Genomic DNA, 24,781 nt, shown 5'->3' on the forward strand with positions numbered 1-24,781 from the left:
AGTGGTTAATCTCTAACGTTCGGTAGTGGAATTGGTCCTTTGACTTGAGGTCGTCATGGTACCTTATATGAGGACAGTCATACTTTGACGGTATTGGATGTTGCTCTGCAAAGGGCCGCTAATACGACATCGTTCGGGTACGTCAAGAATCGTATGAAGGTTGTGATTGACAAATAAAGGATTCGTCACTCTTAGATAGTTAGAGATTATGATCTGCGTTTCATTCAATTAAGTTGATAACGAAATCCTTGGCCAAGGTGTACTCATAAGTCGAAAAGAAGTTTTCGACTTATATTGACTTAATAGTGGAGTGAAAGATATGATCGATAATCGAGATTGATACACTTTCATATCTCGTAATTGATCGGATCATGTTGACGAAGGGATTATAATTTCACGGTAAACGAACGAGTTTGATTTTGTCATACCACGTGACATTTCCCGTCACACGTATTGCTCTGACACATTGTTGGATGTCAATTTGGGACGGCGAGTGTGAATTGATGATAAATTAAAAGGATGTTTTAATTTATCAAATTTGATTAGATCAAAATAATATTTCACGTCGTTAGACATCGTGATCGGGAACCTGATGGGTCGCACACAAAGGAGAATTGGAAGATTGCAATTTGTCAATTAATTAATTTAACAATTATTGGATTAATTAATTAATTGGGTTGGTTATTTATAGGTCCGGATTAATTAATTCACGGACCAGATTTAATTAAATTGATTAATTAAATATTGGACTGGACCGGACCGGACCAGACCCGTTTGGGCTTATATAAATACATGGTTAGGGTTTTCAATCCATAAGTTTTTCTCATAATTATTCTTGCTAGCACAAGAGGAGAAAACACTGGCAGCGCAATCTTGTTCTCTATATAGATCACCATTGGAGGCTGGACAATTGGACAGCTATGGGTGGCGAATCAAGATTGTTAGAACGAAAAGAATAGCAAAGAAGTTTGCAGATTTGGAAAAGGTACAATCTTATCACAATTTCTATCTAAATACAAAGGTGATTCTTAGTGAAAATCGAAATATGTTTTAATTTTTCGCTGTGCATGTTAAGTAGATTTCAACAGATTTATCGTGGAAAGGGAGCACTCATGCATTCTACAGATACATTGTAAGGACGAAGAATGCTTAATATAAAGGTTGAGCGTTTGCTTTTGTACACACTACACACAAGCTGCCTGCAAGTGGCCCATGTTCATTGGCCAAAATGGCTCATAGGCAATTTTGATCAATCGTATGCCCAAAAATAAGGCTTGGCCCGGGAACACAGGCAGCTACGACTGTGTCTGCTTATGTAAACAAGCAACTATAGCTACTTGCTTTTTCACACATTGCCCATAAGCTGCTGCAAGTGGCCCTGTTCACGGGCCAAAATGGCTGACAACCAATTTTGACCAATTGTATGCCCAAAAGTAACTCAAGCTGGCACCAAATTATCATTCCTAGAGTCGTCAAGATGGAGTATGATTCATTTTTATATCGTGCATTATAATTCAATGGTGGTAGTTATAGACCTACCCAAATAATAATAAACCATAAGATAGAGGAACAATCAAAATTGTGATTTGAATGATATTTAGCAATATAAAGGTTGAACCCCAACCTTGAGGACCTCACCGTCCCGTTCCTAGAGCTTTGTGAGCGAGGTAAATCGCGAGATGTGCCCTAACAAGTCAGGGAACAAGAGCTGCCTGTACACTTCGCCTACAAGGAGTCCAATTTCATGTTTCAGGAATCAAACCCCCATACTGCGACTGCCAGTAAGGCGTGAGATAACATTACTCCCGTCCTTTGTACCACTAGGCTATGCCCGGGGGTCAATATTTAGCAATATGATCAGTGATGACATGGTTAAATTAGTGGGAAAATGAAAAAGCCATTTGTACACCAAGCCCTCGTTTGAGCCCTAATTTGGAAGAAAGAATGAATTTTTAAATAGTGTATTGATGGGAAATTTGTGGTTAAAAAATAAGGAAATTTTTTTAATTTGCATGTAATATTATTTTATTGAAAAATATCTTGTTAAAATTATGTCAAAATACTATTGAAAAATATATTTTTTCAAAAGAATTAGACTAAAACAAGCGCCAAAAGTGCACATCATCTTTGATATAATTCGAGTTCACAATATTTGATTGGTGAAATAATTGTTTATTTTTTCGACTGTCAAATACTACGATGTCATGTGGTGTCAAAAGATTGTCATTTCATTTGTTAAAATTAAAAATAAAAATAAAAATGCTATTGACCGACTTTTCTACCTTATAAAATTAATTAAGAAAAGAAATAACTTATCAAATTAAACAAAAGTAATAATTACACAAAGGTTTCGATGACAGTACTGTTGGCAAATATATTTAATGAAATGTACATACTCCTGGGCATTTTATGATCATGACGACGTTAGCGTGTTCACAAGATTCTAGAGAGAGAAAGGGGAATAGTCAAAGCAGCTGCAGGAATGGCTCAGCATACAGTTGGGTATTTGTAATGGTAATCATTTTGGGGTTACAGGTGAAGATTAGAACCTCGTGGACCAGATATTTCTTTTTCTCTTTTGCAGCATTACAAATAAGAAACACAACAGTACCCATAGCTATATCCATCAGTACCTCTTGAGGAATTTGCAGACACCCTCTTCATCTTCGTCTCTCTCTCTTCCTTTTCTTTTTTGTCTTCATAGCCTATATATGCTGTAGCTATAAACCTCAACATTTGTAACGGGTTTTGCCTAAAAAGGGTATTCTTTTCAAAGCTCAACATAAGGGGTTCTTGTTCTTGAAGCTCTATATAGAAAACCCCTCAAAAGTTCTTTATTTCGAGAAGACCCTCGGGGATTTTATTTATTTTTTCTTTGTTTTTGTAACGAAGATTGAAGGATGGGTAGTTGTGGAAGGAACAGCGGGGTGAGGCAATACATAAGATCAAGGGTGCCTAGATTAAGATGGACTCCTGATCTTCATCAGTGTTTTGTTCATGCCATAGAGAGGCTTGGAGGCCAGGACAGTAAGTTTTTTTTGGCTTTTTTTGTTTATATTCTAGCAGGGATTTTTGTCAAGTTTTGTTCTTTTATTCAGGTCTTTGATTTTTTTTTCAACTGATTGTCCTTGATCATGGTGTGCCTTTTTCTTGTGAACCCATGTGCATGTATCTGCGACTCTGCATGTTAGAGGATTCACGTGCTAATGTTAGAAAGTTATTATTTGGTCTCTTGACTTGATTCTTGTTTCTTCTGATGCCGCAGAGGCAACTCCAAAGCTTGTTCTTCAGTTGATGGATGTTAGAGGACTCACCATTTCTCATGTTAAAAGTCATCTACAGGTTGGTTTATCTTCAATTTTACACTTTTTTTTCTCGCCATTTTGGGTTTTCTTCATTTCTGGGTTTGTCTCTCTTTGTTGTTGAACAGATGTACAGAGGCATGAAGTCTGATATGAGCAAACAAGGTACATATTCCTTGTCTTTTCTCTTCTACGCTCAACCATTTAACTTTGATGGATTTTGTCAAGGTAAAAATCCCACAAAGACACAGTTTTAATATGGTACCAAAGACTTTCATTGGTTATAGATTTTTATGAGGCAGTTTGGGAACTAATGATGATTAATGTTGATGATAGTATCTTTTGATATCTTTTAGATTTAGAAATGAGTGAATATCTCCCTTCATTTATTACTTATTTCCCGATAAAGTTGCTTCCCATAAGCATGAGAATGAACCCACACTTACTTCAAAATCTTCTAATATTGGCATTTCTAATGAAGACTGCCGTTCTACAGATTCCCAAATCATTTGACCAGATACTTTTTTTATTCAAATGTAGACAGAAGCAGCAGTACACAGCAAAAGAAAAAGTTTCTTGAAGAAGATCATCAAGAAGGATGTGTTGAACAAGAAAATCCCTTAGAAAGATCAGATTCAAAGTTCATTTATTATTCTCCTCTTCCTGTAAAAAGGTGAGCTTTTTTTTTTTGTTAAGATTTTACAGCCTCAGCCTTGGGCAGTTGGGCTCACTTCTCAAAAATGGTTGTAGCCAGAAACAAAAAGGATTTGCATGCAAATCTACCTGTCTTGTGCTTTTATCTTTTAAAAACTATCTATTTTATGCATGAGCAATCCTGATACTCTTTTTGCTTTCTTATATTCTGGTCAGAGCTCGAATCGAGGAGATTAATTCTTTCTCAGAGAAGCAAAGAATAAGTGAGTCAGTCGCAAATCCGTATTGTGATGATGATTACATGCAGACTAGGGCTGAGAAAGGTGTCAAAGGAGAGAGTAAATTCAAATGGCAGGTTCAAGAAACACCTCCGATGTGCACTGATTTCTTACACAACCTCAATTCTTTAGCCACTGAAGGTTCACTAGTAGAATCTGAGTTTTTCAAGGTACAATAACTGCACTTTTCCCTTTTTTTACCTCTTCCATTATCTCTCAAAACCTTTTTTTTGCACAGCTTTTTAGTTGAGGATTGTGTGTAACTCTCTCTCTCTATTCCATGCATTTTTGGAAAATAAAATTCTTATTCTCACTCTTCTAATTAGTCAACTTAATGCTACTTAGTCCTACCCAAATTACAATCGTAGTCTAAGTGGCATTAAATGATAGGTCACCTTTCATTTAGCCTAGTATCTAGCCTTGACTGCAACCCAGTGGAACTGCATAGGATTATTCTTTGTACAATCAAATGACTCAAGATGGAAGCACGGAATAAGTTTCTTCTTGGAACAAGAAGCCATGTTTTCAAATACTTTAGAATATTATAAACCAACACATGCTTACCCCCAAAAGTTGTAAAAGTTGGTGAGAAATGATTGAAAATTGTGGCAGTGAGGTTTGAAATCTTATGCCCTAAATAAATTCTTTCAATAATTCTACCCTTTTTAATGCAAAGGCCGCCTAAAGAAAAAAGTAGGATTACAATTCTTGTGTATGAATGTAGAATTTAATCTTTGTACACAATCTTTTCCAAGTGTTATTTGACTAACAATTCTTTGTTGAAACTTTTCATGGTTTGACTTGTAAACAATGCAGTTTTGAGTCCATTGAAATTGTATCTGTGAATTTAATATTTGAGCTAAAATCTTTTTTATTTTACTTGTTTGGCACGTGTGTACATCACTCTGCTGTCATTGGATAATTGCATGTGGCACGCGCAATAGTACGTGCGTCCACATTCAACGATCCAATGGTTTACATGGGGGGGGGGGTCACCTAGGTTATGTGCAGTAGTACATAGTAATATCTCACAAGTTGAACTGTGGGATTGTTTCTTGGGGGGAATTTTTAGAATTCATAATGAGACATTTAATGCAGTGGAATAGTGTGTACAAATTTGGGGACAGTGACTTAATAGAAATGGGCCACCTTATTTTAAGAATATGCTCAATTTGGTTTGATAAATTAATTCTTGTTCTTTTAGTATTCTGGACAAAATAGAATTAGACAAAGTTATGATTCGTACACACTCGAGATATACGATCGACTAGCGCCTTTTATTGTTTGATAGGTGATTCCGAACCAAGAGAAGGAAAAATGTGAATCATTCAAGCAAAGGAAACTCGAGAGCTCATGCCATATTCACACTGCAGGTGACGAAACTAAGGGTTGTGAATTGTCATTGTCGCTCTCATTGCATAAAAGTAATGGTTCTTCCACAAGCGAAATCATGAGTGAGGCAGTATCGTCGACCTACACCAGTAGTTTGAACACTAATCGACCCTCGGCTTCTTCGCAAAATCACAATGTTAATCTAGACCTCTCTATTGCTCTATGTGGTGCTTGATCTTGTAGAGAAGGATTTTGAATTCAGCTCTTAATTTCTATACATTATATTTCGATCGACTATCATTGTTTCTATACCCAATGTTTAGGCTTGTCTGATATATTCTTGCATGGTCTTAGGTAAGTGTTCGATTACCAACTATTTTGGGTGGTTAGTTTACTAAACATTAGTTTCCTTAAAGTAGGTTTAGGTCTTGGCTATACTACATTAGTAGTGTTGCTATTTTAGTGTGTTCAAGAGTTCTTGATTTCATGTGGTCAACGTCGTAATGTTAGATTGGAATGGATTACGAGTCAACATAAGATTTTTTTTTTTTAATGTAACTTTCTTTGTCTTGTTTAATATAGGAAACTTGCTACACATGCTCTTGGAATTTGAAATTATTGGACCGTCTATTAAATTGAATGCTGTGTGGAAAATAGAAAGTCTTTTCCAATTCCAACTACTCTAGACAAAGTCCAAATTATTGAAACTAGGATAAACAAAACAAATCAAATTTACATAGCACTGAGAAACTGTTGAAATAGTAAATAGTACAATAATTATTTTTGACATAACAGATAATAATCATAGAAAAATCAAATCAGAATGTACAGCACAATATTTTTATTACCTACAAGTCATTGTCACCACTCAATTATATTCGCTTGATTTGAAAAGTCAAATGGTTAGTTCGATAGACACAAATGAAGACGAAACTGTATGTTCTAGAATGTATGTCAATCTCCTGTTCTTCAAAAAATTATTTTTACCTATACACCTAAGGATGACAATGGGTCGAGTCGAATCGAGACGTCTCGACCCTTTAATTCATGAGCCGAGCTCGAACTCGGCTCGTTGCTCGTGAGCTAGCTCGGCTCGGCCCACGAGCTCGTGTTTTTTTAAGTTTTTTTGGCACATTTTTTAAAAAAATTTCAATTTTTTGATCTTGCCCACGAGCCAAGCTCGTGGACTCGTCAAAATGGCTCGTGGGCTCGACGAGCCGAGCAGGCTCGACTCATGGGATCGAGCCCCCTGCTCGGCTCGGGCTCGGGCTCGGCCACTCGGCCCGTTTGACATCCTTATATACACCTATATATATTTTAACTTTTTAATCACAAATCCTCCAAAAATTTATTCTGAAAAATTCTAAATCGGACGAAGCCTCAATTTGACTTAAATTAATTTCTTTAATCTACTTTACAAATAATAAAAATAAAGTAAAGGAAGGATGAAAAAGGAAATCATGCAAGCTAAAATTTGCACAATGAAAAGGAATTTGTAGTTTGTACAAGCAAATAAGGGAAAAAAGAGGAAAGTCTTTGTACTAAAATCATGAAAGGAAAATATTTGTATTAGAAAGAAATGAATAAAATCTTAGAAAGAGAAATTGAATTTTACCAAAAGTAGGAGGACTTGTGCTATATTTACACTACCAAGGCAAATCATATAGGCTAGCTTTGTCTCCATTCTCATGGATTCTTCAGAAAGTCCCAAAAACTTTTCAGTGGGTTTTCCCAATGCAGAGTTGTTAAATTAACAATGAGGTGGCAAGAGTAAAATTTTACCATGTCAATTAGTCTCATTTGGGGAATAAAGAAATTAAAAATAAAAAATCATTCAAGGCCAAGCTTAAAATCAATATGACGATCCTAAATTTATGCAAACTGAAAAATCTTTTCCAAATTAAATTGCCGAACTTTTGAGGTTAAAATAAATATAATGCAGTGGGTGAACATATATGAATGTAAAGGTAACTTAAAATTTATACGAAGAAGTAACAAGAAAATAATTCGAGCGCTGGATGATTTCCTGATATATCCTTATTCATTGTGTGTAAAGCTTGAAGTAGACGTTAGAGAATTCAACAAACTAAATCTTTCACATTTATTGTTGTTGCAACAATCTTTCGATTTTCAGAACTACATCTTGCAATTTCAATCTCAAATTCAGAACTACACCTTAAAAGATCACAATACATTGTACCCTTGAGTGGTGTGAAGTACCCATGCTGATGAAGATGAAGTCGAATTATGCAAAATTCAAAGCACAAGTACTTAAAGTATGGGCCGAGCTTTCAATTAAGAGAACGGAGGATAATTACTTGTTATTTTACTTAAGAGTATCTAAAGGATTTACTGCTTTAAACTCAAATTTGATCACTTTCCATGCCTCGCAACAGCAAGTTCAGAACTCCATTTGCTAGCCTATCAAATAATTACTTTTATGAGAAAGATCAGGTCTTTCATTACGAGCTTTTACGTTCTAAAGCTACTCGATTAACTACAACACCTGGCACATTACCCCAAGGGTGCTCTAAAGTTCTTTCTCGTTTAAAGTCTTAAACAAATTACATCTTCAGAGACAAGAATGAGATGACTTATAATGTTATTTGGCTTTTTAAGATCATCAAGCAGCCCATTTGTTGTTACTATGGACAAAAATACTTGGAACTAGTATGGAAGCAAATTTCGTTTTAAAATGGTTACATACTGTAAGCAAATGATTCTCAAAATAAAACATTTCTGAAAAAAGAAAGGAAAAAAAGAATATATGTAGTTCTAAACAAGTTGCTTTCTGGGTTAGAAGAACATGCATGCGATAGTATGATTCTGCTTGGCTTTTGCCAAAACAGAAGTCAATTTTCTACAAGTAGAATCTGTAAGTATGACATTATCTAGGCTTCACAAAGTTAAGATAATAAACTCCCATTAAATTCGAACTAGTAATCACCGATGAAGGATCAAAACACCAAGACGTTTTTTTAGAATAAACATTGTAAAACAGACGTCAGATGGACAATCACCATGTCAGACGTAGTATTTATTTGGAACTAGATTACTAGATGAAAGACATTGCAGTTTAGTATCATGTTTAAATAACACCAAAACAATTTCAAAATAAGTACTCCATGACTGCCACTGCCCACAGTTTCGCTTCTTCCTGGAGAGAAAAGAAACAGCGAGTACTTCAATAAAGGAAATAAGAAAGCCTGTGAACAGCTACTGGCGAAAATTATCGGCAAGTATATTATATTAATGATAGCAGCAAAATTTCCTTAGCTGTTGTAACTACATTTGTACAGAATGTTTAAACATAGAAGAGCCAACTTGCTAGCTTCTCAAGTTTCAAGTCCTCAATAGCTCAAAGATATGTAGGATTACCAACGCAGATACATGCCAGGTTTCTAGATTCATGTGGATAAATGAATAATCAGAAACTGAAATTGATACACGTCAGAACTACCTGGACTTGGTTTCCAGAACCATAATTCTGAAGTACTCAGGATATCAAGTTCAATTTTTTTTTACATAAAGCTAATCCATGGAGAAGGGCAGCAAAATCTCTCATAGATAAAGTCACTAGATTATTTTTGGTACTTGACAAAGAGGAAGCACTGTCTTGAACAATATCATTCTATAAATTCATTGCTCTTTCTAACATGTAATGAAAGCAAGCCAGATATGTTACTTCTTAAAACTGTTTTTATTTTTATAACTACTTCTAGCAGGGCTCTCATTTGAAGGATGAAGATGCCAATAACCAAAATATAATTAGTAAGAAGATAGGCAGAAAATTAAAGCACAACACGATGTGAAAATTGACCTTTGCAATAATTAAGCAAACCCAAATCGCTTATAAGGATAGTACATGTACAGTATCCATACAGATGAGCACCTAATATGGTAACATAGATGATAACATATAAAAAATATTCTGAAGAGTGAAGCTAAGCTAAATGAGCTTAGTCTCTAGTGCACTTGAGTCCCCCATAAAGAGGATGTATTATATAGCCTTGTCATGCCACGAAGGAAAGAGACAGATTCTACAGGTAAATGAGTGAGGCATCATCTCTTCGATCAGAGGCCTAAGGTTTTTTCTTATTCAGGATATGAAACTTTAAAAGCTAAAGCTCTCTATTTAGGTTTAATCAATTCGCTTCCCTCAGAAAGCTTTTCACTCAATACAAGGCATAAACCGACCACTCGTTTATATACAGTACATGGCAGTGTCCCAATGCTGAACATGCAAACTGACAGCCCCCAGATATCTAACCTCCCAAACCAATTCTATACCGTATTAAGATACCCTTACTGACTGAAAGAAAAAGTTACTATGAAGCACACAGCTCGTATGAACGGATCAGCATGTCTGACACACAATCATGGCTTTCATCCAATCGGTAGCGTATGGTGAAAGGAATAAATAACAAGGTAATGTGTAGCAAGAAATAAGAAGATTCATGGGAATTTCCATTAATCACGATTTGGTTGGTCACATGTACATGTTAACCAAGAATTAATATTGCTAAAGGACTGTAAATCCAGAATTTTTTTGGCTAAATTTGGAGTTTGGAAGCAGAAGAGAGGGAGACTAGAGTTACGAGACAGTTCTGAGTTTCAACTGCCATTGTGGATTTCTATGGATAACTAGTTTAAAGGCATTCATTTCTACTTAATTATCCATAGTTGGCAAATGTATTTGTTCTTGACTTTACCAAATCTATTTGAAGATGGAGATTTATTATCCACTTGACAGTTAAAGATATGCTTCAATAACTGATGAAGTTATGTTTATTATCAAAACAGAAAGAGAAAGAGTTTCTAAGGTCAGACATGGTCTTTTGACTCAGGAAATTGATGGAAGTTCTTTGAAACATAACATCAACAAGAGTCTTAAACTGGAAGGCGGGAAACTCACAGATCATTTGAGGTGTTTTGGACAAAGTGTGAAGGCCAGATTAAAGGACTAGAGACATACAAAAGGGGTCTTTCGAGGTACGACATTAAGACTTTATGCATCTAAAATTGGCCCAAAAATGCTCTGTAAAGTCTGAAGTAGACTTCATATACAAATGCAATGCCAGAATAAGACCAAAGAGATGATTTGATAATCTAGTTTGTGCCGTCTGTGTATATATGATAGGGCAAATTGCAGTAGTGGTCCCTAACCTTTTTATTTTTTGCAGACTTTACCCTAACCTTCATTTTGTACCAAGGGATATTCCTAACCTTTCATAAATATGCACCCGAGATCCACCTGAATGAAAACCATCCAAAACACTACCAATTGACTAGGAAAATTAAGGAATCAACATCCAATAAAACTGTCCAAAAAGGTATCAACATCCAATAAAACCGTCGTGGTAGCAGATAATTCAAGGAATTTTCCCAGATCAACTGATAGTGTTTTGGATGATTTCCGTTCAAATGGACCTCGGGTGCATATTTATGAAAGGTTAGTGATTTTCGCTGGTACAAAATGAAGGTTAGGGTAAAGTATGCAAAAAATGAAAAGATTAGGGACCGTTGCTGCAATTTTCCCAATATAATATATACAAACATAAGTCTGGTGTTAAACACACACCACAAATAAAAACACATACCAAAATAAATTCACTCCAACGGATTACTCTCAATTCTTCACATTCAGACTTGACTGATGACTCTGATTTAAGATGATCTCAAGAGGGAATGCATTTCCTAAAGCTTATTATGAAGATAATGTTCGACACCTCGTGCTTGCTATGCTGATTGCAATTTAACCTTTTTTATTATTTAAATAACCTGTTATTGGTTGTAATATTTATGTTATTCAATAAACTAATATAAAGCTAATATTCTAGAAACTTTATTCAAATTATATTATCAAAGTTTGCAACATACTTCTATTGGGATGGACTTTTATTGTCAAAAAATTTATTTTCTGACCGTTATTTTTCAATCATGGCATCATTTTTGACTTCCCATCTCTCAAGTGAGACCCATAATTGGTGGTAACGGCTCTTTTTTTGCTTAAAAGTCATTGAAGAAGCAGCTCCAGACAGGCGGTTAATTAGAGTACTTACTGTTTTCATAATTTTGAACATACTATCAACTATTATTTGAATAATAAGCTTTAGAATAACTAATCTATGAATTTATTTTCTTATGATTTAGAAATATTTGAATTTAGGAATATGGATTTTGGTACTGTTATTTAAGTCATTAATAATTAACTTGTTTTGACAGTATAGCCCCTCACATACTATCAAAATAAGGAATATTTTTCACTTAAAATAAGTAACTGTTAACTCGATGCATCTGACTTGCTGCAAAATTGGGTTCACAGTTTTAAACTGGGCCATATTCATACCTTATTCCCTAATTTCATCTTTTGGTTTCTTTGGATTGAGTGGAATCATGTGAAGCCTAAACATAAAGCTATGGAGTTAGGCCATACTATTTGGAGGATTGGATTGATAACATTATTCCTATGCTTTCCAAAGCCAAGCTATACTCTTCGGGGAACACTATAAATGACATTCACATTGCACATGATAAGGGCACCAATTTCCAGAAGACGACCCCAGCATAAGCAATCCAGGTGAAATGGGTAAAACCAGAGATGTAATCTCTCAAACTTAACACTGATGGATGCAAAAACAGTCATCCATGTCTTGGATCCGGAGGAGGAAGTCTATGAGATAGTGAAGATATATCAGTACTGTTTTCTTTGACCTTTTGGACAGTAAACCAATTTGGAAACAGAATTGAGAGCATTTATGCAATAACTTAAACTCTGATCCCAGTCAGGCTTAAAGAAGGTCTAGTTTGAATTAGATTCCATGTTAGCAATAAAATTGGCCACCACCAGTAGGCACTGGCCTCAGAATATACAATCTGTAGTAGAATAAATTAAATGCCTTCTGCCTAGAGTTTGTACAAAAGTCTCACATATTTATCAAGAGTGTAATGCCGTGGTTGATTTCGTGCTCGTGAAGGGATTAATAGTGATGAAATCACAATTTTACTCCTAAGAATGTGATGGGATATCTTCTTACGCTGTTGAGGTTGGATCAATTTCAGCTCCCCTATGTTCAGAAGTAGAATGGTAATGAATCATAAAAAAAAAAAAAAAAAAAAAAAAAAAAAAAAAAAAAAAACATTTCCATGAACTCTTGTGATATAAGTAGTACCTTCTAAGTGGTGCGACCGGACATTGTAGATGTCCTTATTTCTTTCAGTGTAGTGGGTTCTTGAGAAGTTTTAATGCTATATTTATTGTGCCGATTCCAAATAAACCGGCAGCAACAAATATTAAGAACTTTCTTCCTATTAGTTTAGCAAGTGGAATGTGCAAGATTATTGCACAGATTCTGCCAAATAGATTAACCGATGTGTTGGAAAAGTGGTATCTAAGTTTTAGAATGCTTTTGTCAAAGAGCGCCAGATACTGAATTTCATACTTATAGTAAATGAATGCATTGACTTAAGACTGACTTGGGGTTACAGGGATGTAACGTAAGCTTCATATTCAGAAAGCCTATGATCACGTGAATTGGAGATTCTTTTTATATATGGTCAAGCGATGTGGCTTCAGGGATAAGTGATGTCGTGGATTCAGTTTTGTATCTCTACTATTTCCTTTTCAATTTTGGTAAATGGTACTCCTTAAGGTTATTTTCGAAGTAGCAGAGGTCTGAGGCAAGGAGATCCTTTATCTCCATTGTTGTTTGTTATTGTTCTGGAGACTTTCAGTTGGATGCTTGAGAAGGCTGTGGAGGAGTTTGTTAAGAGAGTTTATGATTGATAAATTGCAGACATCTTATTTGTTATTTGCAGATGATACGCTAATCTTTTGTGATGCAGATGTTAAGTAATTCAGGAACTTGCGTCGTCTGCTTCTGTGCTTTGAAGCTGTAATTGTATTGAAGATATATTTGGAGAAATCTGAGGCTATCACAGTGGAAGAGGTCAATAACGTGGAGTTGCTGCTATATTAGATTTTAGGATTGAGCAGTTGCTTATGTCATATCTTGGCTTTCCCTCAGGAGCACGATTTAAAAGTATATATATTTGGAACAGTATTGTTGAAAGGATGGAGAGGAGGGTAGCAGATTGGAAACGTGTGTATCTCTCAAAGGCCGTCTCACTCTCATTATGTCCACTCTATCGAATCTCCCTATTTATTTCTTGTCATTGTTTCCTACTCTTGTTGCAATGGCAAAAGATTAATGAGGCTTCAAAGGGAGTTTCTTTGGTAAGGGTTAGAAGTGGAGAGGAAACTTCATTTCGTTAATTGGGTACAGTTTGTTCTCCCATAAGGTTGGAGAGTCTCAGATTGAGGAGTCTTTTATTGTTTAATAAGGTCTTGTTAGGTAAGTAGTCATTCGGAGTGGGGGGAGAGAGAGATTCTGGAGAGAAATTATAGTAGCGAAATAGGGGATGTTGCTTAGTCGAAAGTTGTGGTTCTTATGAGGTAAGTTTGTGGCCGTATATCAGTCAAGGGTGGAGACTTTCGGGATAGATAAACTTTTTTGATGGGAAATGGTAATATTATCAGTTTTTGGGATGATTGTTGGTGTGGAAATCAATTACAAAGGGTGGGATTATTTTCTTTTTATCTTATTGCTTTAGTGTCGTCTATTATAGTGAACGATGTCCTAGATATATATAAAGGGAGTCTTAGCTGAAACATTGTTTTTTGCGAATGGTTTGCAAGACAGGGAATAGGATAATTATGCACTACTTTTGACCTCTTTGTATGGGGTGTACATCAAGGTAGGAAAGGGAAATTGTAGCAAGTGGAGGTCGGCTTGAGAGGTATTTTCTCAGTTGGCTATTATTTTAGAATTTTTATTGGGACTTGTTGAGAGTTCATTTCCCTAGAAAATGGTATGGCAATGTTAGCTGCCTCCATGAGTGGCATTTTTACCATGAATGGTTGTGAAGGGATAGATGTTAACGGTTAAAAATATTCGAATAAGGGGATTTTATGTTATAGGGTGGTGTTATATGTGCAGGAAAGATAGGGAGACGATTGACCACTTGTTTCTTCACTTTGAAGGTGCTCATTTGCTGTGAAACGATTTTCGACTTCTCAACACATCGATTGGGTGTTGTCAAGGCATATGAAAGATATGTTACAAGCATGCATGAGAAATTGCGTAATCAAGACAATAAGCTTGTTTGGGACCTTATTCTGGGTTACGTCATACAGTGTATGTGGAGAGAAAGAAGCAATTGCTGTTTTGATAATTATACACGGATAATAGAGCAGATTAGATGATTATTTCATTTGACATTGTTTACTTGTTTTAATGCTGCTTATACTAGTCATATAGACGGGCTACCCAATTTCATGTTGTTTCTTTTTTGTTTAAATTGATAATATGCTTCTTGTGTATTATCCTTTAATTAATAAAATATTTGATTATCTATTAAAAAAATAATAAAAAAAAAATTAAGTAGTACCTCTAAGTTTAATTTTTTGCATTGCTCTTATTATCCTCAGTTTGTAAGATTGGAGGCAAAGTTCGAGGTCGCATCCCCTTCCCTTGTGTGATTTTTATTACTAATATATGGCTACGGTATAGGCCAAATCCCCCACATAGGCGCAGATGGAGTTTGGAAATAAACAAAGTAACTTGTAAACTTAGGCGAGCATATCCAAACTAAAAGTTACAAATGAATTTGACTGACTTATAAACCTGAGCAAAATTTCACCTCAGTGCCACTGCTGACACGATTCTCTTTTTATTTATCAAGTAACTCTAAAATCCCTGAAGGCAACAAATCTACATAAAAGAAATTTTAGATAAATTTAATTCTCTTGCTTATCATCTTAACTTCAGATTTCAAAGGTATCTTGTTCAACACAAATTAATAAATAAAAAATGCATCAAGATCCAGAGTACCATCGAAACAATCTATAACATCAGAATATTAACATTCCTCTATATATGAGAACTTGGTGTGTCCATCAGGATGAGAATGAGTACACAATCTAACTAGGAAGGTCAAACGACTGACCTCATTTGCTTATCAGTCTCGGATGTTTGAAGATTTTTTGACGGAGACATAAGTAAAGAATATAGATTCAATTAGCAAAATGTTCTATTTTAAACAAAAGAAAGGAAATGATAAAAAAAAAATTGTCTTCTCCTAGTTCAACACAGTTCCATATGGTCATGATCACATCATCAACCCAGTGACTATTATATAAGAATGCATTAACAATCGTATAGATGAGTTCTAATTGGCTACTAAAAATAAGAGGGAAACCACAAGAAGAGGTAATCAGAAAATGTTGAACTTTTATGGAAAACCACTTGTATTTGAAAAATCAGCCATAACCTAAATGGTTTAACAATATATAGTCAAAACCAGGTAACTTGAGCAGAAATTATCCGACGGCATCCTAGTATTGATGAACTTGAACTCACTGTCATTATTGTTAACAGATTCTAAGAAAAAAGAAAAAAAAAATGCTTATAATTTTACATAAAATAACACATTTTCTTTACCTACAGATCAACAAAACAAATTTGATAAAAGATATTAGTACATATACACACGAGGCATCAATTTGTATGTGAACCCTCAATTTCACAAATATTCATTAATAAAATATTCAAATTAGAACAATTACGTACAACTTAGCAAACAGGCAAACATGGATATGTAAAAAAGCAACTTCGATATCAAACCCACAGAAACACAAGAAATAAATCAATCATTACTTCAAATCCATAAAATAATCTTATATGAGTTACCCAGATAATTCATTTAAAAAAAAAAAAGAAAAGAGAAGCCCATCAATAAGCTCAAAGTAAAAAATTATGAAAAAAACACTCAGATATTTGTCATGTAAGGAATCAATGGGGAAAAAGAGGAAGAAGAACCAGGTGGGAGAAGAAAAACCAGAGAAAAGAGGAAGAGAGAATAACGGCAATTAACTATAATTTGAATTCTAGAACGGTGCTGTTTCATTAAGTCAGAAGATACCGTATTTGCAATTCACCATGACTGCGCCTACCATATTTGCACTCTCTCACCGTTTATCATTTAAACAAGACGATACTGTACTTGCAACTCACCATTTTTACACTTACCATATTTACGATCACTCACTGTATTTGCACTCAACAAAGTGTAACAACAAAGTGTAATAGTATAGTTAATACACTTTTTGTCAATTCAGTTATAAGTCCTTTTTTTAATCTATTGCTTATATGAATTGAACCATGTCATCTAAAAAGAATCATCTTTAATCTGATTTCAGTGATAATTGTTAAGAATTCCATTATTCTCTCTTTCGCGGTCCGTTCATTTTTCCCTCTCAATTCTATTATCTTCTTAAAATTGATTCTACATTCAGTCATCCAGCTAAAGTAGCCTCCATTGTTGATCAGTTGTGGATTGAGCTGCATAATTGAGTTTCTTCCCATAACAATAATCTCAAAAAGATATTCATAAGAAAAAGAAAATGCCGCTAATCAAAAACTCAAACCCCATTAATAAAAAATTCAAAGTAAGAATAAGTGATTATTCAAATACTTCAACCATCTTGTCAAGAGTAGGTAAGACTTCATAAAGCACATTGGTTCCGCACACTAGCTTCCCATTCAGATTATGCAAAACGTAAATTTTCTTGAGAAATAAAGAAAACCCATCAATCAAGAACACAATAAGGAAAAATATAACGTAAACGAACAATGTAAATAATAACCAGATTTAAATACATCATCATGCTGTTAATTTCATAGAACCCGCAATTAGATTTAACAAGGGCTTAAAGAAATCACCTTTCATGGTCAAGCATCGGCTGTTTTAGGGATGAGCGGAATGGGCAACTGGCCTCTATGAGACCCTTTTACTTTGGCTTCTTGCTCACGGATCTTCTGCATCTGGAGCATTCTCTCCATGACAAGCTCATACTCGCACTTCTCATACGTGTGGCGCTCCGCCTCACACTTCCAGGGCAAATAGAACTCGGCCTGCCTGCACATGTTCAGTGGGATCAGCAAATGGGCGCATTGGTCTCTGTATGGTATTGGCACCTTGGCCACCACCATCTCTTCCCGTGTAGCTATCATCTTCTTTGATGAACCCGGCACCTCCATCGGATTGAATGATTGATTGAATCTTCGATTTTGGGTGAAATTTACTTCTCGCTCTTCCTCAATTCTTCGCGAGCTGTAGATGTTTGGGCCTATACGCCGACATCGGGCCGGGTACGGTTGGAACCGGTCCATTTTGGTCCATTTATTATACTTATAACGACATCGTTTTGGGAAATCTTTTGTAATGCCTCGGCAAGTCTTGGTCATAGAGCAGAGGGGACAGGTGGCTATGGTTTTCTTCCTAGTATTTCACTAAAAATTGGGAACAATTTGGTGTGAAGGAGAGGCATACTGGGAGAAATATTCATCACCCCCTTGGCACCAATTTATCTCGTACTGTAGTGATTTCTACTCAACTTCTTTATCACCAAACTTGGAAGGTCGTATTGGATTTTATTATTAGTGTATAAAGGGGTTTTATATGTTGAAATCACACTCGATCTAATTGTTGTCAATGATTTAATTTCAACTCAACTCCTTATAATTTATTTATTTTTCCGTAATTGTTGTTTCTTGATGTTAATCTACCTCTGGCGACAGTGATTTTTTCGGCAACATTTCTCTTGAATTTTTGATGCGTTTGTCTATGGTTTTCTCCTTGCCTTGAAACCTGGCTGCCCCTCAAGTGTAACAGTTGAAATAACCAAGACCAAGATCCAGTGGGGGCAGTTGCCGCCACTAGGCCCCAGGTGGCTCCGGCCCCTGGGTAGGAATGGGAATGAGGTTGCAGGGCGGGTTTGGAATAATGATTAGATGGAGTAGTCCAGGCCAAGTCCCATTCCTTCCTAGCAATGATCCACTTCCCAGGTTCCCGGCAAAAGTAGAGTAACTGATCCAATTATTCATGCTTTTCTGTTTTTGTGATTGGTTTGTATTTTCTGAACTCAATAAAGAGAGAAAAAAGATGTGATTGCTTTTGAATTCACGATTTTCTAACAGAGTATAAACGCTTGGGAAGATTGCAAAGCTAGAATTTCCATTGCTGAAATTGAAGTAAATTTAAAGGAAATTCAGTTATCTGTATCTTATTATAGGTAAATAGATCATGAAAAAAAAAAAAAAGGTTCACAAATTTGAAGTCCTTCTCATGTATGCTGAGTGATATTTTTCTTTTACTAACAATATACTGAAGAGAAAAAAATTCCTCACCTATTTCCCCACAGGTGTAGCAGATTCAAAATTTTCTTTCCTCCCGACCCAGGAAATTACTAAGAATTGGAATATAAGTAGCAGAAGAAGTGAAATGTCAAGGTTCTACATGGGTGGGAAAGTGGTGGACAGTGTCGATTTTTTGCGGAAGAGGCACTGGGCATGGCGGTTGGATTTGTGGCCGTTTGCTATTATGTATGGTGCCTGGTTGGCAGCTATAGTCCCTAGGTCAGATGCTGTGGATGCCTTTGTAGTACTGGGTGGCCTTGTAGCTCTACACATTCTCATTTTCCTGTTCACCGTTTGGTCTGTTGACTTCAAATGCTTTGTTCAATACTCCAAGGTTCACATTACTGTCCCAAAAATTAATCACTTCTAATATTTTCATTCTCTTACTGTTATTCTTGCAGTTTTATGTCATTGTGCAATTAAAAGTTATTCCTTTTTCTTGTTTTTAAGAAAATGTCATTATTCGATTTAAGTGTTTGAAAGTTGATCACGTTCAATAGTTAATTTATGTATTTTCTCATCTCCCTTATGGTGTCTTTTTTAGTTCTGCTTGCACAGTTTGAAGATTGATACAATTCAATAATTTATTTATGCATTTTCTCATCTCTCCAATTCTTAGACCAGATCTTGTAGTTAACCTTTTTGTACTTTCTCTTTCATATTTCCTTACTCCTGGATTTATTAATCAAATTTTATGTTTTATGTGTCTGTAAACATTAACATTGTTCAAAGATACAGTATTTTTAATAGTTTTACAAGCATTGTGATGCACTAATTTACAGTTGAATAGTGAACTGAGCATCATAATTTCCTATCAAGGAGAGCCTCCCAAAGCACACCCCACTAATACATGTTGCTGCCTGCAAACAATCTTATATGCTGCAGGAAATTAAATGACAAATAATTTAGGACATTCCATTTTTAGAATGGGCTTCTGATATGTTCCAACTCCTTGGAGCGCTTCTTATATGAAAGCTGACACTTTAGAATATACTCGTTAATTAGTATTACAACAGTCTAATGTCTTAATGATTTGATGTTCTTTTTCTGAATGTGTTTGTGCATGTGTAAAATGATTTTACTTATTAATCTTTGGCTGAAAACATATAGGGCCTGCTTCTAATTTATTATGTACTAAATCTATTTTGATTGCTTTTTTGGCAGGTTAATGATATTCACCATGCAGATACATGCAAAGTTACTCCAGCAAAATTCTCTGGCTCTAAGGAAATTGTGCCCCTTCACTTTCGGAAGGTTGCATACTTGTTATCTCTCTCTCTCTCTGTGTCTCTCTGCATGCACTTTCCATTCTTAGGTCACACTGAGTAATAGTTTTGTTTTTCCATGTCTATTTATGTAAATATGTCAATAGTTGAACAAAAGTTCGTCAAATAGTCTACTGCAATTGTGTAATATAGGTTTCATATTTTTCCTATTTACACACAGTTGTAAGCACATATATTTGTACGTCTATGTAGAAAAGAGATGTTTGTTTATACTTATGGCATTGAGGCCTGAGGGTGTGGTTGCAGCCTTGATGTACATACTATCTGAAGTTTTATGTTATTTGAGATGCAGTAAAACAACACTCCATTGATTGAAAGTACTTGTTCATTTTGTACTAGTGGCCAAAAAATGTAGAAGCGAGAAACTGGAATACTAGCGTGACAAAAATACAGAAAATGATGACCGTTCAACCATTCATATTTCTCATCTCCTGTTTGCATACGCCCCAGGGTGCCTAATCGTGTGCTTAAGCAGTTTAGGGTGAGGGTAATGTGAAGCATACAGTCTCCATCTCAGACCCAATAATCTATTCGCTCAAGTGAGGACTGCACTTAGTTAAGAACTTCTCCATCATGAGCCTGTTTCCTAGAGCTTGGAGAACAATTTAAGCAATATTGGCTGAAATTCTATCAATAAATAGACAAACAAATAAATAAAATAAAGCCAACGGAAGATTCTGGTTTTGACATATTTATATGCCAAATATCTGCAGCAATAGAGATATACTTTCCTTTTGTTCATGATAAATATATTGCTTATATTTTCACCATAGTATCTAGAATTTCAATCTTATCATTACTATATGTTTCCTTTATAAGTTTTGGGGTTCCAACTTCCGCTAAAAGTTTTCCTCGAACTATACTCTTCATGAAAATAAATGAATTTCTATAAAAATGTGGTAATTGTTGCCGACATTTTTAACTCAATTTAACTTATTTTCTTCCTCAGTTGGCAGGTTCATCAAATTCAGTAGACGTGGAAGAGATTTATTTTGATTTCAGGAAGCAAAGGTTCATATATTCAAAAGAGAAAAATACCTTTTGCAAACTGCCTTATCCTTCAAAGGAAAAAATTGGGTATTATCTCAAAAATACTGGTTATGGCACTGACACTAAAGTTTTTGCCGCTACTGAGAAATGGGGAAGGAATGTGTAGGTTTCACCACTCTTTTTTTGGTCAATTTCAATGTTGATGACCATCACGTTGATTTGAAGAAATTTTCATTTGATACCATGGAGATATTAGATATCAAAAACTTCAAATTTTTCTCTGTGGATGTGATGCACGATCGAATTACTTCGAAGTTAGTTGTATTTGCGTATGTTCATCGTAACAATTGCTTATTTTACTCGGTATAATAAACAAAATCTATGTTTATTATAATTATTTAGCGTTATCTATGTTTATAGTAATTATTTTGTTGAGGGCATATCTGTTCTCCCTATGGATTGATGGCGCTTAATGGATCTTGATTATGTAGATTTGAATATCCTCAGCCGACATTCTCAAAATTACTGAAAGAGCAAATCATGGAACCATTTTTCGTATTTCAGGTTTGTTGTCATTCTGATTTGCTTGTTTCCAATTCCCATTTTTCCAAATATGATTTACACTGACACTTGTCTTTGTATTTATAATTCTATATCTATTTGTACATTAAACTTCATACTTCAACTCTGAACGTCACATTTAGGTCTTCTGTGTGGGGCTATGGTGCTTAGATGAGTACTGGTATTACAGTCTCTTCACCCTATTCATGCTGTTCATGTTTGAGTCTACTATGGCAAAAAGTCGTTTGAAGACCCTATCTGAGCTTAGACGTGTAAAAGTGGATAGCCGAACACTGATGGTGTATCGTTGTGGGAAGTATGTTATGCAAAAATGCGATTTAAACATCATCTCTCATTTTGATTTTTCATGTTTTTATTTTATGGAGGATTGTATTTTTTTGCATTGACTGTTTAAAGTTGGGATTTAGGTGGGTGAAGATGTCAGGGACTGAGCTTCTTCCTGGGGATGTTGTCTCAATTGGCCGTTCTACTGATCAGAGCGGAGAAAACAAGTCTGTACCTGCAGATATGCTTATTTTAGCTGGGAGTGCTATCGTTAATGAAGCTATTCTAACTGACGAGTCAACCCCTCAATGGAAGGTGGTATTCAATATCTTTCTTTTTTTCTTTTGGGATAAGTTTCCATCATTATCCACATGAATTGGGAAGCTTGTATTCTTGGTCTGATGATAAATCCCGTGTGTCCTATATATGGAAAAACTGATGTGATATGTTCTTTGTTTGATTGTGTTTTTTGAGGTATTTTTAATTGGATCCTTGGATTTAGATACCTGCATCTGGATAAACTGAGAAGAATTGATATTCAGTTTGTTGGTTTCAAATTGTGATTATTCTCTTGATCCAACATAAAAATGTAAGGCCCCTGTTTGGGCTCCATTAAAATTAGTTTTTGGGGAAATTGTGTTTTATAATAGTAATTTTTTGGAGAATGTGTGATTAAAAAAAAAAAAAAAAGTTTTGGATTTATGTATAATATTATTTTATTGGAGAATGTGTGGTTGAAAATAAAAAGAGAAAAATGCATATGGAAATAAAGTGGAGCCCGAACAGGGGCAAAGTATAATGCATGCATCAGCAAATTAGCAAGTAGCTTTATCCCAGGTGTACGACCTGGATTAGATTTCTGCGCTGCTTATTTTCTGCATATAGGAGGAATATGAAGACAAAGTAGGCTTTGAAGCTCAAGGTTTTGGAATTATCTCTTATGCCTTGTTTGGTAGGAATTAAAATCTAGATTTAAACCTATGTCTAAGTCTAAGTCAATAATTAGTTTTTACCTCACATTTCATGGATCCAACAACTTTTCAACCACACATTTCATCAATTTTTATGAAAAATCTACTAAAAATTTAATTTTAATCCTCGCCAAACAGGGGCTTAATTTCAAATGGATTTCGGCCAAGTCAAGTGGCTTCCAAGAAAATGTCGCCTCCCTTTACTCATCACTAGTGCCACAAAATGATTCTCTATATCTGCACTGAGACTTGATAGCTTTTTAAGCATGGTATCTCACCTCTACTGAACCCCATCCCAATCTGTTTATGAATGCACTGTGTTTGCCATACTGTTTAAGCATGCCTGTAAAACTTATTTGTTGAAGAAAGTGCAACTGCAACTGAGTCTAATCTGGAACAGCTTTGAAGACGGTCATCCTTTTGAAACAATTCTTTGCTTTATTCTTATCTGAAATTCTCCTCTCAAAGAACAAGCATTTTTCAGGTTTCAGTAATGGGTAGAGGAATTGAAGAGATTCTGTCACCTAGGCGAGACAAAGCAAATGTTCTTTTTGGTGGTACAAAGATATTGCAGCACACACCGGATAAGGTCATTTTTGTCCTCCATTACATTTCGTATGGGTATTTGGAGACAAATTTTAACATTTCGTTTTTCCTCAAGACAGACATTTCATATGAAAACCCCTGATGGTGGCTGCATAGCAGTTGTTCTACGAACTGGATTTGAAACGAGTCAGGGGAAACTGATGCGGACTATACTGTTTTCTACCGAGAGAGTAAATTTTTTTATATTGTTTGTGAATGATTTTATGCTAATCTATAATATGTCTGTCCATAATTTCTTTATATGTTATATAGGTTACTGCGAACAGCTGGGAAAGTGGACTCTTTATTTTGTTCCTTGTAGTATTTGCTTTAATAGCTTCTGGATATGTTCTTAAGAAGGTAATGTTTTGTGTATTTTATTAGTTTAAGCTTTCATACTTGCTCATAATTTCACGTTGGTTATAGTAACAAAATGTGTTCTGATCTAGGGTCTAGAGGACCCAACGAGGAGCAAATACAAGCTATTTTTGAGTTGTTCATTGATAATTACTTCTGTGATACCACCTGAACTCCCAATGGAGCTATCAATAGCTGTTAATACATCATTAATTGCACTAGCGCGTTGTGGGATATACTGTACAGAACCATTTCGAATTCCATTTGCTGGGAAGGTGAGCAGTGCAAAGTTTTTGGATGATCTTGTATGATAGTAGCTATTGTATGCTTACTTTATTGCCACAGATAATTGTAATGGCGTGGTATTTGTTTCATTCTAATTTTTGTCATTTAACTGAATTTGGAGTCTTTGTTTGATATTGCTCATAATTCTGAATTCTTTCAGGCTATCTTCTCTTATCATTTTGTTGCTTTCTCCTTAGGCTGGAACTTGTTTCCACCATGCTCTGGCTTGATTTTGCAATACATTTTTAGATTTCTCTTGTTTTATTTCTGTAGTGTCATTTGCATGTTTGGTGTTCAGTTTTTATATGGTTTATTTTGCTTAAAGTTAAGATCACGGCTTGGACTCCACTAGTTTAACCAAAATTCCAACCAAGTCATAATTATGATACAGGGGATTGAGCCATGGTTACTTTTATTCAACAAGTTGCAACTTGCAAGAATAGAATACTTCCATTCCTGGATTTTTTTCATGTCAGTGGACTCTCTAAAGTATTGCTTTTCTTTTTATTAGTGCTGTTGCTATGTCGCAGATTATCTGATGTAATGAGATTCTTAATGGTCCATTAAAATGAAGATCAAACCAACCTTGATATGTAGGTGGACAAGATCCGGTGTTGGTTATACACAAGTCTAATT

The 24,781-nt window shown here is 35.3% G+C and overlaps 3 protein-coding genes across 7 annotated transcripts in view; 2 read left to right on the plus strand and 1 right to left on the minus strand.

The window, feature by feature from the left end:
* Positions 1–2,423: 2,423 nt before the first annotated feature.
* On the plus strand, positions 2,424–5,864 carry LOC111399147 (putative Myb family transcription factor At1g14600). The gene is made up of 6 exons (XM_023026395.1): positions 2,424–3,027; positions 3,266–3,342; positions 3,431–3,467; positions 3,843–3,975; positions 4,173–4,404; positions 5,526–5,864. The coding sequence occupies exons 1-6, from the start codon at positions 2,901–2,903 to the stop codon at positions 5,799–5,801; spliced, it is 882 nt and encodes a 293-aa protein (XP_022882163.1). The 5' UTR covers positions 2,424–2,900; the 3' UTR covers positions 5,802–5,864.
* A 2,608-nt stretch (positions 5,865–8,472) lies between these two features.
* LOC111399177 (NADH dehydrogenase [ubiquinone] 1 beta subcomplex subunit 7-like) lies at positions 8,473–17,814 on the minus strand. The gene is made up of 2 exons (XM_023026449.1): positions 17,350–17,814; positions 8,473–8,723 (listed from the first exon to the last, which is right to left on the minus strand). Exon 1 carries the CDS (start codon positions 17,797–17,799, stop codon positions 17,359–17,361), a length of 441 nt encoding a protein of 146 aa, XP_022882217.1. The 5' UTR covers positions 17,800–17,814; the 3' UTR covers positions 8,473–8,723; positions 17,350–17,358.
* Positions 17,815–17,905: 91 nt separating this feature from the next.
* The window catches only part of LOC111399153 (probable manganese-transporting ATPase PDR2), a 29,265-nt gene continuing 22,389 nt past the window's right edge, over positions 17,906–24,781 (plus strand). For 2 of the 5 annotated variants that reach the window (XM_023026412.1, XM_023026403.1), the window contains exons 1-11: positions 17,906–18,474; positions 18,831–19,159; positions 19,990–20,079; positions 21,061–21,263; positions 21,593–21,665; positions 21,806–21,978; positions 22,091–22,262; positions 23,403–23,507; positions 23,584–23,694; positions 23,777–23,863; positions 23,953–24,135. In XM_023026412.1, the coding sequence (XP_022882180.1) occupies positions 18,459–18,474; positions 18,831–19,159; positions 19,990–20,079; positions 21,061–21,263; positions 21,593–21,665; positions 21,806–21,978; positions 22,091–22,262; positions 23,403–23,507; positions 23,584–23,694; positions 23,777–23,863; positions 23,953–24,135 (1,542 nt within the window). In that variant the 5' untranslated portion in view covers positions 17,906–18,458. Of the gene's footprint in view, positions 18,488–18,606; positions 18,702–18,830; positions 19,160–19,989; positions 20,080–21,060; positions 21,264–21,592; positions 21,666–21,805; positions 21,979–22,090; positions 22,263–23,402; positions 23,508–23,583; positions 23,695–23,776; positions 23,864–23,952; positions 24,136–24,781 lie in introns of all 5 variants that reach the window. The other 3 variants (XM_023026429.1, XM_023026421.1, XM_023026437.1) reach the window with 3 other exon arrangements.

The sequence above is a fragment of the Olea europaea genome, chromosome 1, assembly GCF_002742605.1.
Source record: "Olea europaea var. sylvestris chromosome 1, O_europaea_v1, whole genome shotgun sequence".
Taxonomy (NCBI): domain Eukaryota; kingdom Viridiplantae; phylum Streptophyta; class Magnoliopsida; order Lamiales; family Oleaceae; genus Olea; species Olea europaea.

Coding starts and splice junctions, on each gene's coding strand:
- LOC111399177 (XM_023026449.1), bottom strand. CDS start 17,799: ATGGACCGGTTCCAACCGTACCCGGCCCGATGTCGGCGTATAGGCCCA.
- LOC111399147 (XM_023026395.1), top strand. CDS start 2,901: ATGGGTAGTTGTGGAAGGAACAGCGGGGTGAGGCAATACATAAGATCA. Junction 3,976..4,172: donor TCTCCTCTTCCTGTAAAAAG/GTGAGCTTTTTT, acceptor TATTCTGGTCAG/AGCTCGAATCGAGGAGATTA. Junction 4,405..5,525: donor TAGAATCTGAGTTTTTCAAG/GTACAATAACTG, acceptor ATTGTTTGATAG/GTGATTCCGAACCAAGAGAA.